This window comes from Hydra vulgaris, chromosome 11 (genome assembly GCF_038396675.1).
Source record: "Hydra vulgaris chromosome 11, alternate assembly HydraT2T_AEP".
Lineage (NCBI taxonomy): Eukaryota > Metazoa > Cnidaria > Hydrozoa > Anthoathecata > Hydridae > Hydra > Hydra vulgaris.
In genome coordinates, this window is record NC_088930.1 from 25,188,827 (window position 1) to 25,208,525 (window position 19,699).

General features: G+C 31.2%; 1 protein-coding gene across 1 annotated transcript; it reads left to right on the forward strand.

The window, feature by feature from the left end:
- Positions 1–4,045: 4,045 nt before the first annotated feature.
- Positions 4,046–6,061, forward strand: LOC100197383 (sulfite oxidase). The gene has a single exon (XM_065810568.1). It carries the CDS (start codon positions 4,157–4,159, stop codon positions 5,840–5,842), a length of 1,686 nt encoding a protein of 561 aa, XP_065666640.1. The 5' UTR covers positions 4,046–4,156; the 3' UTR covers positions 5,843–6,061.
- Positions 6,062–19,699: the final 13,638 nt, after the last annotated feature.

The window sequence follows — 19,699 nt, forward strand, 5'->3', positions numbered from 1 at the left end:
TGTACACATTAAAGACGCCAAATATTATTTTTAACTTTTAAATTTTAAATCCAAATTAAAACTTAAAAAAAAAAGAAAAAAAAACGTTATCTACGCCAGTGCGGCGCCCCACAGTGGGCCAGGTGGTAGACAAAACCTAAAAAATAAATGTTTATTATATTCAAAACCATATAACAAAACATATTTGTAATACTCTTGTTTAAAATTTTAAAATTTGCTTTGAGCTCATAGCAATTTTTAAAATTTTTGTGGTTTTAAAAGATACTATTATACTAGTATAATAGTATCTTTTAAAACCACAAAAATCAATTGCGGTTTCATGTAATTCGGTGACTCAAAGCAGCATACAGTTTATTCCCGATTTCAGATTTTTGTTGTTTTATTTTGGTTAACATAAACTCTAATGCAATGTCAGCTGTAATTAAAGTTGCGTCTCGTCGACAAAGTGCTTCCACAGTGGCTTTAACAGTAGTCAAAAGTGCTACTAAATCAGATACAATTTTATATTCATTTTTGTCCATCTTAATCGAATCGTCAATTTTGGAATCCAATTCTAAATCTAGAAATGCCTTTTTAACACAATATTTTAATTTGACAAATCTTTCAAGCATAAGCAATAAACTGCTCCATCGGGTTTTACAATCCATAATCAAATGGATGACCTTTCCAAACTCAATTTTTACGTACTTTTGTAAATAATTTTCATTTTTGGTTGGGGACCTTTTAAAGATTTTTACAATTTTCCTGACCTTTGTTATAACAGGTCCAAAAACTTGGTGTTTAATAGTAACCTCAGAGGTTTCATTAAACAAAAATGAATTATTTGAATCTTGAATACAATCTTCCTCTTCAGAAGCATAGTCATTAATACAATCATTATCTTTTTCTTCATCACTGTGGTTCTCTAAACTTCAAAGGAAGTGTGCTCATCATCTAAAATTTCATCGATTTCCAAGTAATTGGGGTCATTTTTATAAAGAACTGATATTACTGCCAGCTGTAGAGCGTGGGCGAAGCATAGTTGTTGATCACTTTCTATAATTTTTCCAAGTTTCTTCATGAAGCTTGCACCATCCGTGGTAATACCAATGATATCGTCCTCAAGTTTTATTTTAAAATTGTTGAGTCTTTCGTTTAGAAGTGAAACGCACTTTTCTGCTAGCATAGATCCTAAAATGCGAATCAAACCTAAATTCCAATAACTTTTCAACTCGTGTACGTTCACATTCATGTATCTGCAGTTTCCAAAAGAAGTCCACTCATCAAGCGTTAAGGAAAACTTGAAGCCTCTTGATATTTGATCAATTATTTCCTTTATAACTAGTTTTTTAACCTGTTCATAGTAGTCTAACACCATTTTTCGAATAGTGTTTCGTGATTTTGGACATTTTTAAAGCCTCGTGCAACTAACCCAGCTCGTATATCAGAAGAGTTGCAAATTGTATTAAATGATATACCATCTTTTGCTGCCATACGGGCAAATACTTCAGGTAGGCATTCATCTTTTTTCGATGTTGTTGGAAAATAATTTGTGATTTTCGGTTTTTTATTTTTTGGTTCTAATAATTGTTTTGAAGTTGAAGGTGTCGTGGATAAACTTGATTCCTGCGATGTTAATTTAATTTTATGTATGGAAAGTAAATGGGTATGAAGACCTTTTGTTGAACCACCAGCAATTTTTAATATTTTTTTGCATGTAATTACTTTGCATAAGGCTGTTTCATCTGCTCCTTTTAAAAAATGTTTCCATACGAGATTTGTGCTGTTGAATTCAGCGTAGTTAGTCATGATATTAGGCTAATTTCTATCTTATTGAAAAAAAAAGTTATATTTTCAGCTATTTATTGACTAATTATCTTTATTCATAATTCAAAATGAACTTATGTGAAAACAATTATACTTCGAATTAATAAATAAAGTTTATTTAATATACCCTCCGTATTTGATAACTTTTAATGTTAAAGAACTTGTGACAAACACGCCAACGTTAAGAATTTAAAAAATAAAAGGAAAACATTGCATGGAGAATAAGCAGCTCAACAAATTTTATAGCGAAAATCTAGACATTTTAGATAAATAAATTAAATTTAATCAATTTTTGTTTTTATTTATTGTTTATTACAATCCCGAAATCCCGGGAAATTTTAGAGACTAATCCCGGGATTTCGGGATCATGAATTTGTCTGTAATCCCGGGATTTCGGGATCCCGGGATTGCCATCCCTACCTACGAGAACCTATATTGAATGCTTGAATTTGTAAATGTATATTACATTTACAAATTCAAGCATTCAATATAGGTTCTCGTAGGTTCCCTAAATTATGTGACACTTTTTGTACAAAATAAAAGTATTAAATGTTCAAAATTTGTGTACAACCTATTTGAAAAAACAAAAAGTGTACAACCTATTTGAACTATATACATTGCCCCTAACTTCCCCTTTTGGGGGAAGTTAGGGGCAATTCTTTAACATTTTAAAATAGTGACTAGTAGCTTATGTTATTTGCTTGAAATCAGCTTTTATTTCTCGAAACAAAAATACATGTTATTTTGTTTGTTATTTTATTCAATTCAAATTGCACAGTTAACCTAACATTTTTTTTGTTTTTTTATATAGTAATAATATAAGAATTGGTGAAATTTACAGACTTATACAACAAAATGAACTATTTTTTATGATATACCATTCTTTTCATTGAAATTAACTGTTCTAGTTTCTGCAGATATTAAACTAGAGGATTCTGAGTGAAAAACTTTATAAAATTATAATGTAAAAAGTTAATAGCTGCAAACAATGATAATACTCATTTTGAGAGAAGTAATGAAAACTGGCTATCTCAAGATTTTCAATACACCTACAGTTCATTAAATGCTACATCATCAGTTAATGAAGTTGGGAAACCATGTCGCTCTTTCGAAAAAGCTTGTAACAAAACAAAAAGAATAAGCTTAACAATGTTTTTAATATTTTATTTAGCCATAAATTACTTCAACATGCAACATGCAATATGCAACATGCAACAAAATTGAAACTAAGAAGTGAGTTTAAGTACAAAACTGGCACAAAAATTTCTATTATTTAAAATAAATACCCATTAAACCTGCTTAAATATACTCATTTGATGAAGCTTAAGCATTCATAATTAATGGTGATATATCAACATACCAGCTTCTAAGAAATGGTGCTGAAAAAACGACTGCCATATATATCCTTTGTATAATAGTATAGGATCTTCAAAAGCTAAATGCTATTCCGCTAAAAGATTTTCTAAAACACACTCATAAAAAGCTATGTGGTATACAAAACATAATGCTAAGGAATTAACTAAACTGACGTTTAGATGCAAGGCTGGTTTTAATGGTGCTACAGGATATAGTGTTTACAAACAGGTAAGTTGAAATGAAAATAGTGACGAACGAAGAGTGCTTTTTGATTATTTGCATAGTACCTTTAGAACTCAGTAAACTTTATAATAATAAAAACGTTGTAATATTATTCATCCAGAATGTGCGGCTAATAGATTAAAAATAAAAAAGTATATATTAATATACAAAGATGATAAATAATCTACAGACTTATTCAAAATGTCGTGGGCATATAGCAATATCAATAATAGAGTTTCAAATCTAGTGATAAATTTTCATTTTTCTGAAGTGCGCATTTTTATTTTTAAACATTGTTGCATCAATTTTTTTTTAGTTTATTCCACCAGAAGAGTTTGTTATTCAGTTCCACAATATTAAGAAGTTATAGGATTTGAAACTAAAAAATTGCAAATCCGCGTTTTTAAAGTTTTATCAAGTTTGTTAAATAATTTTTAGAATTAGCAACTATTTAACTAAAATTATAATAAAAGTAAATATATCTTAATACAAAGTGATTCTTTGGAAAGGGTTTAAGTAAAAAAAGAGATCAAAATAATTTTGTCCACCATATTTCTAATATCCGGCCCACTGTGCGCCCCAGAAAAGCCGACGCCCTATGCGACCGCATAATTCGCATAGTCCCTGCACCGGCCCTGATGGCAACAAATAGTTTCGATCCCGTGCACTCTGTCGACGCAGCAATTGCAATCGGCACCAGACTTAGTTTGAGCTTTAGCACCAGTTAAAAAAACATCTTTATTATGTTTTTTGATTAAAAAACACTTTTATTATGTTTTTTGAGCTCAGATTAGGATTAAATTTTAATGGTAAACTTTCAACTAGATATTTATGTTATAGTAATAGTAGGTATCGATGCAAACGATGCTTAATTAGTTCTGTTGCAAATAATCTCGTTTATCGAAGAGATGAGGAAAAGGAAAAAAAGTATCATTATACAACGTATCACAGTGCTTTTCTTTTTACCTCGGTTATTGCAGCTACTGTGTATAGCTTTTACAGTGATGTTTTTAAATCCAAAGCAAGTTGTAACGAAAAAAGTACAAGTTTACCCACTTCTACATATACAAGAGAAGAGGTTTCAAAAAAAACGAGCAAAGAAACAGGAATATGGGTTATTTATAACAATAAAGTTTTTGATATAACAGCTTTTGTTGAAAATCATCCTGGTGGTTCCAGTAAAATCATGTTGGCTGCTGGAAAAAACTTAGAACCGTTTTGGGATATATATGCTATTCATAAAAAAGACGAAATTTTTGAAATGCTAAATGAGTTTTACATTGGTGATTTGGAAAAAAATGATTGGATTGATCAGAAAAGTAGTGGACCGTTTGCAAATGATCCTCCTAGACATCCTGGACTTCTTGTTTGCTCTAAAGAACCATTTAATGCAGAAACACCCTCAATACTTTTGAATGAAAACCTCCTTACACCCAATGAACTTTTCTTTATAAGAAACCATTTGCCAGTTCCTGATCTTTCTAATAATGCAGAAATAGTTATTGAAGGTGATTGCTTAAAAGAACCAATCATATTATCTTTTGAGGATATAAAAGCTAAATTTGAAAAGTTCAAACTAATTGCTGCAATACAATGTGCTGGAAACCGTCGCAATGAAATGAATGCTATAAAAAATGTTAAAGGATTAACCTGGAATCACAGTGCAATAAGTAATGCTGAGTGGGGAGGAGTTTTGTTATATGATATTCTAATAAGTGCTGGTGTTGATCCTAACAATTCTAATATAAAACATATCCATTTTGAAGGCTGTGATTTAGATCCATCTGGTGCTCCTTATGGTGCATCGATTCCTGCTGATCGTGTGTTCAAAAAGCAACTGCCAATTATTATTGCTTATGAAATGAATGGAAAGCCTTTATCTAGAGACCATGGTTTCCCCTTGCGAGTTATTGCTCCAGGTATTGTCGGAGCTCGCAATGTCAAATGGTTAAAGCGTATAATTTTAAGTGACAAAGAATATAATGGTCACTGGCAACAAAATGATTACAAGCCATTTTCTCCTAATATCGATTGGCATAACGTAGATTTTAAAAAAGCTATGGCTATTCAAGAGTTACCAGTTACATCTGCAATATGTTTGCCATTAAACGACTCTACTGTCCATGAAAATGAAAAAGAAATAACAATTAAAGGATATGCCTATAGTGGTGGTGGATGTGGTATCATTCGAGTTGATATTTCTGTAGATAATGGTAAAACCTGGGTAACTGCAGATCTTGTACAAGCAGATCAGAATATAACTGATATGTATTCATGGACTTTATGGGAGTGTTCTGTTCCAATCCCTATAGATCATGGTGGTAAAATGGAAATAATTTGTAAAGCTCAAGATAGTTCATGTAATACGCAACCAGAAACAGTGGGTCCAGTGTGGAATTTAAGAGGTGTTTTAAACAATGCATGGCACAGAGTGCAAGTTAATGTTGAGACTGATTAGAAATTTATTTAATATAACTTTAAAATTCACTTAGTGAATATGGTAATATTAATAAGTGTTAGTATCAGAAATTTATGATATTTAATTGCTATGATATATATTTATTTAGTACATAATGTGTGCCTGAACACATACACATTTGAAAGTTTTTATGCTGTTTTCTTATGAGATTTTTTAAAAAGTTCTTTTTATATTACTGAAAATATATTGTTAGTGAAACTGGAAAATCTTTTATTAGGAATTTTAAAGATTTTGCATAAATCACCAAAACTATTTAAACTATAAATATTTTTATTTTGATAAAAAACGAATAGAAGTATAAAAATATAAAATATTATTTATGCCAAATAATACAAATAGTATTTTAAAATAGTTTATTATGCTTCACGCAAAATCTTTAAAACCACAAGATTTTCATTGCATTATTATCAATTTATATCATTCTTATTTCAAAAAATGAATTTTTATACCAGGACCAAGATTATTTTTTTTTAATTGTGTCTTTTTTTTTATTATTTATAGTGATTTTTCCTATGATTGTGTCTTTTATTTATTCCTATACCACTCATCTGATCCTTATCAAATTAGTTACAAACAAATTATAGACCATGAGAAGAGCATAGGCTATATGGGCTATCTTTTTGATATAACCATCTTTGATATGCTATCTTGAAATTCACCTTGGTTCTGGAAAAGGTTTAAGGTTATATATATATATATATATATATATATATATATATATATATATATATATATATATATATATATATATATATATATATATATATATATATTTACATATGTATTTATATATATATGTTTATAAATATATATATGTTTATAAATATATATATCTATATAAATATATGTTTATAAATATATATATCTATATAAATGTATATTTATATATATATATATATTTATGTATATATATATTTACATATATATATATATATAAATATATATATATATATATATATATATATATATATATATATATTTATATATATATCTAAATATGTATATATATATATATATATATGTATATGTATATTTATTTATAAATATATATTTATATATATATATATATATATATATGTATATTTATTTATAAATATATATTTATATATATATATATATATATATGTATGTATGTATGTATGTATGTATAACCTTAAACCTTTTCCAGGACCTAGATGAATTTCAAGATAGCATATCAAAAAGCCTATATATAGACTTTTCTCATGGTCTATAAATTGTTTGTGCCTAATTTGATTTCTAGTTTTTTGACAAGTTGAGGTCAGCAATCATTTTTTAAATAAATTTAATTACTTAAAAAAAAAAGTAAAATAACGTTTGCAGTCTCTATCTTCAGTATTTTAATTTTTTTTACAAATATTTATATTTCTACTATTTAAAAACCGTGTTGTTCTTAAAAGAAACCCGACACATACATAGTTAGATAAGCACAATCAAGATGTTTACTTGTAGCACTTTTTTTTTTTCAAAGTTGTTGTTAGTTAGTCTGCTGCGCAAACAAAACAGATTTATGTAAGTACTTGGTCTACATTAAATTATTTAAACGTTTATACCAGGGATGGGCAATCTGCGGCTCGCAAGCGTCGTGTAGTACTTTCGATGTCAAGATTCCTGGTTTATACAATTTGCTAAATGTATTTTTTGTTATACTGGAATCTATTAAAAGTAATAGGTTTTTACTGTGAAATTGGATTAGGTCTAAAGTTAAAGAGAGGAGCGTTGGGGTATTTTGTGTTGTATTAATTTGATTTTTTGTTAACATTTTCACTACCAACAAGGCTGCAAGCAATCACTCTTAAACTTGGACGTTACTTGAAGAGAAAAGATAAAGTTTATAAAGCAAGACAACGATTAACAGACGACTTAAAAGATTGCAAATTATATGAATCAGAAAAACAAGATGATGGAAGCGAATTTCAAAGAAGAGAGAAGAAGAGTTCGAGGAAAAAAACTAGAATAATAAGAATTTTTGGAGCACTTAGGAACAGTCACATTAAAAAAGCGAGACTTGTGTGTGCAAAAGTTGTTTATTTATATCAAAGTACTCTAAAACTTACGTACGTACGCATTATTTATCAAGACTGTACTGTCTCCACCAATTAAGGATGAGAATTCAACTTGTCGATGATCTTTTCTAAGAGTTAAGATCACATATTTGGCCATTTCTCTTCTTAAGCAAACCTTTTTGATTTGAATTATCTGGTCATTCATCTCAAAAGGGTTTGTATCCAGATACAAACCATTTTGAGATAAATGACCAGATCATCATTTTTGTAAAGTGCTTGACAGATTGAACATCACAGCCAGAAAGAAACTTTTCTCAATGGCTTCGACACACAAATAGAGCTTTAATCTGCGTAATTTAAAATGCGCTCTCATCGCTGAACAAGACCTGTCGAAAACAGAAAAAAATAGTAAACGTGCTAAACATCTTGCTAGTCTTTCCTCATTTTATAGAAAATAAGTTTAAATGTATAGCTTGTGATAAAAGCAGCCGTGGCGCAGTAGTAACGCACTTGCCTCAGAAACAAGGGATCCGTGGTTCAAACCCCACCTCTGGGAAAATCCTGTAACATCGGTTAGAAAAGAGGCGTGAACTTCTAATTAAATGCTCATCCGCGATGCTCTGTGATAAGACCGTAAGAACTTCTTAGGGCACATAAAATTAAACAAAAATAATAATAAAAATAGCTTACCAATTTCTTGAAGACCACATCTTTAAACATACAATGCGCCGCTGTTTGACCTACATCAGAAGCATTTATATTAGCATCTTGGAGTTGCAATTTCATTAGTTCCGTGGTGGCAGATAAATGTGTTTTCCAGGTAAATTTTTTTAAACATCTTTCAAAGAGTATTGAGATCAAACAGTAAATTTTATGCTTTCTGCTTCTTTTAATTCATTAATTTTCTGTTTCTTCTTTTAACTTGTTTTGGGTTCAATTTGTCGCCGTACTAAATTGTCTTCTTAAATCGTTGTACCCTAGCTTCAGAAACTTTTGATCTATGTGATATTTTGTGGTTTGAAAATATTTTAGCATGTATGTATGTATTTAAAAACGATGTTTGCGTTTAAGTATCGTTCTAATAAAAAATACTTCCAAACTTCAGAACAACTTTTTACAGTTGACACTGTAAAAGGCAGTTAGGCTACTCTACTACCGTATTTGATGTATTATTTGTTTACATTTTTCAACGGTACCAGAAAAGTAAAAATAGTTTTTGTTGGTTCTTAAAAAAGGCTAAACTATTTTTATAACAACAAAAAATAAATTAAAGGCATAATAAAGCAATTAGCAATGCTAAACTTAACAATGTTGTATTTTTAATACAAAAAATTGATCAACTAATGATTTGTTAATTAATCATGAAACTATAAACTTTTATTTATTGATTAGGCGTTTATCGGTTACATGGCCGACGACACGGGTTTTAAAAAGAAAGGGCATAATTGTCAATTTCTAAAAATAAGTCCTCTATATCTAAAAAATAAAAAAAAAACATCCTTTAGAAAAAAATTGGTATCGTCGGCCCTGGGTTACCACTATAGATAAAACAATCGAGTTACGGTTTTCAAAATCGTATACTTTTTGTTTGACTTTGAAAGCCATCAGTTAGGCGAAGTTTCTTAAATTAAACAAAGTTGAAATCCGTTAAACTAAAAAAAAAAAGTTAATTAAACGGTTTTGAAAGCCGTAAGTTGTCTAACTTTTAATCGACTTTAAAAACCTTTAAAAGTTGTTAAAACTTAATTGAAACAATGTTGAAAGCCGCAAAAAGTTGAAGTCAAAATTTTACGGTTATGAAAATAGTATAAACTTGTTTAACTTATATTTAACGAATTTGAAAACCTTATAACTTTGTGTATGTTATTTAACCCGATTTAAACATTGTAAAACATCAAACAAATATGTTATATAAATTCTGGATCAACATCGACCTCGAGTGGTCACTTGCGATCCGACAATAAGAATGAGTACATCGAAATGTGTCAGAATCAAAAGATACGAGATGAGGCAGAAGCTGCCAAGGAGGCAAAGTTGAAGAGGCAGAAGATGAATTGGAAACAGTTGGCACTGGTAACTTAGTTAAATAATGGATGTTACGATGCGATGTAGTAAAGTTATACGATTTCATGTTCTTTATATGATTTTTTATTGATGTAAACAATGGTATCCGAAGTTTGATGTAAACAATGGTATCCGAAGTTAATTCAATCTTAACAAATGCATAAAATTTCTTTTTAGGTAACAGGAAAAGAAAAAAGGTTCTAAAAGCCAGAAAAAATCTGCGCTATCCAATACAGAGCACCACTCATCTTCGTGGCGACATGGAGCTCATGATTTACCTTGCAACTGACAATCAGCCTTTCTCCATGTGTGATTCTATCCCGTTCCAAAGACTGCTTGCCCACTTTGACTCAAGGTTTAAGTTTAAATCTGGTGCCTGCATGGCTCGCTTTAAGTTACTTCTCCTCTATATGAATCTTTGTAGAACTTTTTTTTTTTTTTTTTTTTTTTTTTAAACATCTTCGCTTCCAACAAGGCTGCAAGCAGCCACTAATTAAAGTTGGAAGTTACTGTAAGAGAAAAGATGAAGATTGTAGAGCAAGATAACGATTGACGGACGATTTAAAAGATTGCAAATTATATGAATCAGGAAAGCAAGATGAAGGAAGCGAATTCCAAAGAGCTGATGTTCGAGGAAAAAAACTAGACGAATAAGCGTTTTTGGAGCACTTAGGAACAGTCACAGAAAAAGGATGACACTTAATTGAATGACGAGTAACACGAGAATGAATTTTAGTAGATGGCACAAGAGACGTTAGCTCTTTCGAGCAGTGCCCATTATAGTATTTGTAGAAAAGAGAAAGAGAAGCAACATTACGACGATGTGATAATGGTTGAAGGTTGGCTGCAAGAGCAGGTCCAACTATGTTTACAATGCGTTTTTGCACCTTGTCTAAAAGAGAAAGGGCATCATTAGAAGATCCGCCCCAGATATGGCAACAGTATTCCATACAAGGCCGGATTTGAGATTTATAGAGGTAGAGAATAGAATCCAGAGTAAGAAAGTGGCGAGCTCGATAAAGAGATGCAACCTTAGCAGATGCTAATTTTGCAACCGATTTGATATATGGTTTCCAAGAAAGATTGGAAGTAAGAGTTAATCCTAGAAGATGAAGAGTAGGTGACTCATCGAGTACATCACCGTTCATAAATATAGGAAGATCTAAATTATTGCGATAACGATTGGCTGAAAAAAATTGAGTTTTATCTGAATTAAAGTTCACCAGCCACTGTGAGCCCCATGCTGTAGCAGAAGTGAGATCCTTTTCAAGCTCAAATGCCCCCTCCAGGCAATCAGAGGGTGTTGGTTTCTTATCACGACAAGAATAAATGGTAGTATCATCAGCAAACAATGCCACCTTAGATGTGAGAATATCTGGAAGATCGTTAATGTAAATTAAAAAGAGTATAGGGCCAAGGATAGAACCTTGAGGAACCCCTGAAGTTACAGAGTAAGAAGAAGAGTGTTGTCCATCGAGGACAACTTTTATGCTACGATTGGAAAGGAAGGATTCAATGATCTTAAAGATGTTGCCGGATACACCATAAGAAGAAAGCTTATGGAGAAGACCAGCATGCCAAACTTTATCAAACGCTTTTGAAATGTCAAGAGCGATGGCCTTAACCTCTCCACCTTCATCTAATGCACGATAAAACCTGTCAGTTATTACTGTTAGCAAATCAGCTGTAGAACGAGAAGATCGAAATCCATATTGATGGTCAGAAAGTAAGTTATTAGATTCAAGATGAGAAATTAAGTGTTTGTTAATTAAAGATTCAAAAACCTTGCTTATGATAGGAAGAAGACTTATGGGACGGTAGTTAGACGAGTCAGATCGCTCCCCAGAATTTCTGAAGATAGGGATAACAGATGCGGCTTTCCAGCAGGCTGGAAAACAAGACTCTGATAAGCACTTGTTGAATAGTTTTGAGAGTATAGACGACAGCTCTGGAGAACACTTCTGCAAGACAATAACAGGTATGTTGTCTGGGCCACAAGCTGTAGAAGAGTCTAGACAGGAAATCACTTTAGATACAGATGCTGAAGTGATATGAATGTCAAGCAATGAATCAACCTGTTTGTTGGCAATATCAGGTAGAACGCAATTAGTGGAATCAAGAGATGATATTGATGAAAAGTTTTTAGCAAACAGTTCGGCTTTGTCTTTAGGTGAGGTGACAAAGTCTGAACCATACAAGAGAGGTGGAATTATAGATTTGCCCTTATTATTGATATTATTAAAGATTCTCCAGAAGTCACGAGAGCCTAATTTTTGAGATGAGATACGAGATTTCATGACCTGAGAATAGCGGGTTTTGGCGTTAGACAAAACCTTTTTACAGTTGTTTTTAGCAGTAATAAACAGACGTCTGTTTTCTGGAGAATTGTTTTGCTGATAAATATGGAAGTAACGGTTTCGATTGGCAATCGCAGCAGCACAGTGTGAGGAAAACCATGGAGGAGAGTGAGGCTTGACCTGGAATCGTCGAGAGGGAATAAAAGATTCCATGCCAGCCTGAATCCACGAAGTTATATAAGAAGCACATTTGTCGACAGGAAGTTGAAAGATTTCTACCCAAGGGCCATCACGAAGAAAATCACGGAAAGAATCCCAGTCAGCTTTACTGTAGTTGTAAGAGGTTCGATAGTAGGGGTATTCAGGTGATGAAGAAGAATGAGATATTAGTTTTAAAGAGATCAAACTGTGATCAGAAGCACCTAAGGGTGAATGTGGAGAAACTGAGCACTGACTAGGATCAGAAACAAGACATAAGTCGAGTAGAGAAGGTAAATGATTAGGGTTGTCAGGAAAGCGAGTTGGAAAGTTGACTATTTGAGTTAGGGATTGAGAAAGGCAAAAGTTTTGGGCTTTAATGCCTGCAGAGTCACTGACACTAGAGCCAAGCCATTCAGAGTGGTGAGCATTAAAGTCACCGACGACAACTATATTAGCTGATGGATAAAGAGAGAGGGCTTGGTCAATATGATCAGAAATAACATCAAAAAGAGTACAGTCTTGAGATGAAGGAGATCGATATAGAACAAAGAGAAAGGCAATAGAGTGAAGTGGTGCTAAACGAAAGCACATGAAAGAATAGTCTGTGGATTCAAACCTAGTTTCACGACAAACAGGTGAATTCTTACGAATGTAAATGCCTAGGCCAAGCATGTGACTATTGGAGTCTTTACGAATCAGAGGAAGATAACCATCAACACTAAGATCACAAGATGAGACAGCCGAACTCAAATTAGTCTCACAAAGAGCAAGTAGGTTTGGTGAACTTTGCAAGAGATAAGACTCAACAGAAGAAAAGTTACTTCGAAGACCACGAATATTAGTGAATGATAGGTTTAGAGAACTTGGTGATGATGATGGTTTTTTGTGTTTTATAGTTTTTGGTACTTTATTCATTTTTAAATTAGATTGAAGAACTTGACTCAAAGCATAGATAGTACTCAGAACACTGTTTAATAGCCCAAGCAATTGCCTCATTACTACTAATAAACCCTAAGCCGTAACAAAGGGCTCCAAATGTGGCCTCCGCAATGCACACCAAAAGTACAAACAGGGACACCATCCATGCGCAACATGGCACTGTTAATACTTTGATATTTTTCAGCTGTTGATGGAATCAGCCTCTCTGAGAGCTACCACAGAGTTTGGGAAACCTGACTACCAGCCGGCCTCAGAACCATAAAACTGAGTTTTAGAGCTGTACCCTCATAAGGAGATAATAGAATGAGTTGCCTAGTCATAAAAACAGTGACACAAGCAAACCCATGCATTGAGTCAAGAAGATCCAGCATTCAACATCCTTAACTGGAAACAATGTATTAAAAATACATCTGCGCCAGCCTAATAGATGAAGAAGGGGTGCGAGGCTGGTCAACAGATAGAATCTGTTTACCCCTTAACTCGAGAAACAATTCCCAAGAGAAAGATGTGACATCATACTTTACGCTGTAGGCTGCCTGCTACACCCCTTCTTGAAAGGTCAACAACTGCACGCTTATGGCGTAAGGGATAAAATTTTTGACAAGTTGAAAGCCAGTCATCCTACAACAGCAGACTGGATGTCAAACTAGCAAGGTACAATCAATGTCTCAGATGAGATCACCCATGAGCTTCTTGAAGATGATGGTGAGACTGAATTCTGGAAGACAACAGCAAAGGTAATAGCTATAAAGTATAATATTAAAATAAATTTCTTTAAAACTAGTTAAATATACTTCTACTAATCTTAGTGCAATCGAACAAACAAAGTCACAAAAATTTTCATTTGAGGATACAATGTCATACGGGGGAGAGGAGCGGTTCAAAGTTAAACGAACTTTTTAAAAATTATTCGAATTTAAACAATTTTAGATTTAAGTAAGCAAAGTTATACAAAGTTTACTAAACGTTTAACTTCCTTCCTTTCTTTTAGACTGTAACTATTCAATTCAGGCAGACAAATGCTACAGCTGAGGGTCCTCCGATTACCATTGAGTTAGCAAAATTCAGAGAAACAATTGTGATAGATTCGATGGTTGATGTCCTTGACTGGTAGAGGACACATTGCAGAGAGATGCCCATCTTGGCAGGAATAGCACGGGAGTATTATTGACTGCCAGTATTAAGTGCCTCAAGTGAGCGGGCCTTAAGTGAAGCTGGACAGTTGAACATAGGTAGCTTCTCATTGAGTGTGATTGTTCCAAATTTAAGGGAGAGAGTAAGAGTCTAGGAGAATAGAAGGGAAGAGCATAGTAGTACTAGTACAGCCACATACAAGTTTGAAAGCCTTTAGAAATTTTAAACAATTTTAAAACACGCCATTTTCCAATTTCCCACAACTTTTTACGATTTTGAAAACCGCGAAAATATATTTTATTCGAAGTAATACGATTTTGAAAACCGTTTAATTGAATTTTATACAACTTTTAACGGTTTCGAAACACGTTCACAGACGACTTTTAGCGACGTCGAAACACATTGATCTTAGCTTCGACTTCGAAACACATTGACCTCGATTGTTTTATCTCTAGTTACCACCTTTAGTAAGCATCAAAAATAAAAATTAACAACTTGTTGAAACAAATGTTGAACATGTTAGATAGATGATGCTTCTGAGAGCTTATCAAAGTTAATTCTTTTTATCAACATCTTGCAATCATAGCTAAGTGACTACCATGGTATGGCTACATTAAAGTTAACCAGTTTTTAGTTTTAGGCCAAACTTGAAACAAAAAAGAAACCAAGCTAATTATTCACATTTCAATTTTATGGCTCAGAATAAATAGCATAATAATCTCCGTGTCTTATCGGAAGAGATCTTATTGGGATTTTCATCAGCTCAACCAAGTTGAACTGTTCCACTAGGAGATGCATCTTTTGATGCAATGACAGATGAAGCAACTTTTATGACGGTCATTGGATCATTCTATGTCTACTGTTTTACTTTTACATGACAGTTTTCATCACTACAGTTGTAAGAAATGCTTACGTGCAAGTATTTTTTACATTTTTTTTAACTTCTTGTTTTTGCAAATTGATTGCCTTTTACCCTTACTAGTTAACAAATTTAAGAAAAGAAAAAAAAGATGAAAATCTCCACCTTAGATTAGGATAAATGACCCTTAGCAAGGCGTAATTGTCTTTGTTAGGTAGAAAATTATATTAAAAATATTGACTTGTTATACAATTTTCTCTTTCTTTCTATATTTTGTAAAATAAAATGTTTCGAAATTTCTTTGTCACTTTTCTTTATGCAAAGAATCCACTTTTTGCCACTCATCGCGGTCTTTGAAAAACTATTTTTTAAGGTAAATATCTCCCTTGATTGTTAATAATTTTAACTTGTGGCGCAGTAGCTAGAAATATGGTTCAGAATCAATAAATCTAAGTTTCAATACCGGCTCCAGAGAGATAAGCGACATTGGTAAAAAGAGAGGTGTAAACCTCCTAGTTAAATGCTCTTCTACGGTGCTTTGTGATTAGATCGTTAAGCTTTTTTGAAGTTTTTTAGTTAAAAATTCAGACTTTCGAAAGTGATTTATTATCTAAAATGCGCATAACATGAACCCTCAAAAGGTTTTTTGTTAGAATATTTTGTTGCCATAAAAGTTAAAATATCATATAATGAAGTTAGATCAGTGGATAACAAGCATATAAGTGCAGTATGCAGAATGTATGTATGCAGATTCATGGTGTAGAAGTTGCTACAGCTAACTTGGTTTCCGTTTATATCTTTTAACATAAATTTTTTGAATATATTCTAAAACACTGTCGAATATCTGCTTTTCTGTATTTTTTTCAAGAAAATAATAAGCATTAAAAGTTTATCAATTATCAATTAACCAATTAAGTTTATCAACTATCAATTAACCAATTAAATTTATCAATTACCAATTAACCAATTAAGTTCTTCAATTAAGCAATTATCAAACGTTTTTTAATTAAGAAGTTATATTAATTAGTACTTCATAAGTGTTTTGTCTACAAATTCTGATGAAACATCAATGGTAGTATGGATTTTAATGCAAAAACTAGTTTGGCATGCTTTTGTGCTGATATAACTGTAAATTCTTTCGTGGGGCCATTCAGGTAGTACCTCCATTAGAGTTTTGCTGATTATCAGTCCATTGGATGAAAATTTTTAATTTTGATTTTTAGTTAGTGCTTGTTTTGCTTGCTTAAAAGAACATCTTATTTTATAACCTACCGCTGATATTTTGACGTTTTTGCCTATAGACACTGAGCCTAAGTAAGCTAAAATAGTAACAATTAATGTCAATCTTTTTTTTTTCTATGCATCAATACAAAAGATTGCTAGCTTTTTGTTTAGCTTTCATTAAAAAAAATAATTCCAAACCTTAAGAGTTACATAGAAATTTCAAAGTTAAAAAGTTCAATTTAAAAATAATTATTAACTTTTTATTAACTGTTTTACTATTGATCATTATGTCTGGTCAGTTTTTTTTTAAGTTTTATTATACTACGTTTTACAATTAATGCTAAGTTTTCATAACGGTAAAATTATTAGTTAAATCTTAATTTTCTGACTGGTGCTTTGGTAAATAGTAATAGCTAATTTTACGGAATTGAAAGCACGTGATACTCTTTGTGTTTTAGGGGGTTTTAAACACGTAACAGAAACCATGCGTAACATTTTATGGAGTTGTACCAGCTGGATTATTAAATATAATAATTGGAATGTTTATAAGAAATAGAAATTGATCACATGGACTGGTTTTTGCTGCTCTCAGGCTCTACAACTGCAATATTTTGCAAAGCATTCTTATATGATATAAGCGTAAACATAACTAAGTTTAAAGATTGCTACTTGTCTGAAAGTTGTCTCTCTCAAACATAAAAAAGTTCTGCCGAGATCTTTAATATTTATCTTCAAAGATTAAAAACAATCCAATAGATACAGATTTGTATTAGCTTTTATTTACAAGCTAAAAAACTAAAAATTGCGATTAAACTTGATTTTAAAGTAATACTTTTATGTATTTTAGTACAGAATAATGCAGTCATAATCCTTTTATGTTTGTTAACTGTACATGTTTAAAATAACATTTGGTATAGTCTACTCAAATTACACGGCCTGATTTGTTCCATTTTCCGTAAAAAATAATAAGACCAGTTTTTTTAAGGATAAAAAAATATTTATAACAATATAAGATCCATATTTGAGTCTCCATTCCTAGTGATTGTCACTAGAAAAATCAACATAAATCTTTGTTATAAAAAAGTTTGTTCTGCAATCCTTTAAACAGAAAAAAAATAATTCCAATATTTAATTAGAATAGGAGAAATAACATCTAGAATACTAATAACGTGATAAATAAAATTAGGCAGGTTTAACTCGACATATAACTCCTCTGTATAGTATTTTCAGGTATTTATTATTAGTATTATCTTGTTCTGTAAAAACCTTTTTTTTATCACAATTTCAACATCCAAATCTTTTTTTAAACTATTTAACAACGTAGCCTGATATAGTAACAACAGCTTTCATACATCATCTTCAGAAGCCTGCCACTCTAGTATCTCTGTAGACAACAGAGCAAAATCCTTTTGTTTTCAGCAGTTTCTATTTTTGTGTCCCTCCTCCTGTAGATTCACTCCTCCTGTAGATTCACTCCTCCTGTAGATTCACTCCTCCTGTAGATTCACTCCTCCTGGAAATATAATATCTCCAAAATGAGTGACCTAATAACTATTTTTTCTTGCTTTTTCAAATTCCTGTTTAGTAATTGATCTTTTTCTTAAACTTTGTGAAATAAATTTAATGCAATATAACCAGCAGGACCTCGGTCCTTCTGGTTATATTGCATTAAATTTATTTCACAAAGTTTAAGAAAAAGTTTGACTTTTGACATATTTTTTTGATTCAACAACTAATTTCTAATATTTTTATTTAATGGAATATATCAAATAATAAGTACGTTTTAAATACTCTATAATAAACTGGATGATAAATAAGGAATTTTCTGTCTCCAGATGATTTTTTTAACATATTGCAGTTTGTTTTTTGTTTTTTTGTTTACATTAGTTTGTCTTTGTACAATTATATAATGACAATAATAAAAAAATAATAATAACAATTACCTTTCACAAATTTACAATGATGAGCTATATAAACTAGGTAACTGAAAGAAGATCACAAAGATCTTGTCATTAGAACCTTAAATAATTATTTTTTTTAATACATTTTTTTTAATACATTTTTTTAATACATACAATTAACTTCTTACAATAACGAAATAAAATAAACTAATAAACTTTTACAATGATGAAATAAAATAAAATTTATAAACATCATAGACTAATACAAACAAAAATATAAACAAGGTTAAATGGCTTAATATAAACAGTAAAATAAATTGCTTAGTAATAATAGAAAGTTAACACGTTATTCATACAAAGAATAAAGCTTTTAAGTTTAGCTTTAAAAATAGAAGAGATATCAAAATTTTGCAAAATGTCCTTATTCCGAAGACATGGTGTACGATAATCGATACAAAACTGATTAAACTTGGTTCGACAAAAAATTTGGTTTAGCAAAAAATTATTTCATAGGGTTTGTTTATTGACAGGTTTTAAAATAAAGGTATTTTTAAAAACGTTGGGAACTAAATTGTTTTCCACATATTTATATATCAAGTAATCTCATTTCAATTCATTAAATAAAGGCTTCGAATTAGTTAGACGATCTGCAAAATTAATTATACGAATTGCGTGCTTCTGACGGTTACAAAGGCGTTTCAATCTATTTTTATTAGTACTTCCCTAGACAATATTCGCATAAATTAAATAGTTATGGATAAACAAAGAATAAAATTGGGACAAGCTCTTTTTATTTAAAGAATCTCTAGTTTTATACAAAATTCCAAAAGTTTAAGAAATTTTGGACCAGATGTAATCAATATGAGGTTTCCATATAATGTGTTCATCCAGGAAAACTCCTATAACACAGTCTCTTTTAATCTCAATTTGGTCTATAAAAAATGGAGACAGTTTATATTTTTAATGTAATATATTTTGCTCTATTATTATTTATAGTTAGTTTGTTATATTTCAACCAGGTAGAAATGTTTTTAAGCTCGTCATTTATTGTAGAAAAATATTTACAAATATCATTATTAGAAAAAAATAGGTTAGGTCCGCAAACATAATACGAATTAGATTTGAGGCTTTATCTAAGTCATTAATATAAATTAAGAAAAGAAGTGGCCCCATGGCCTACTTTTTTTCCTAAT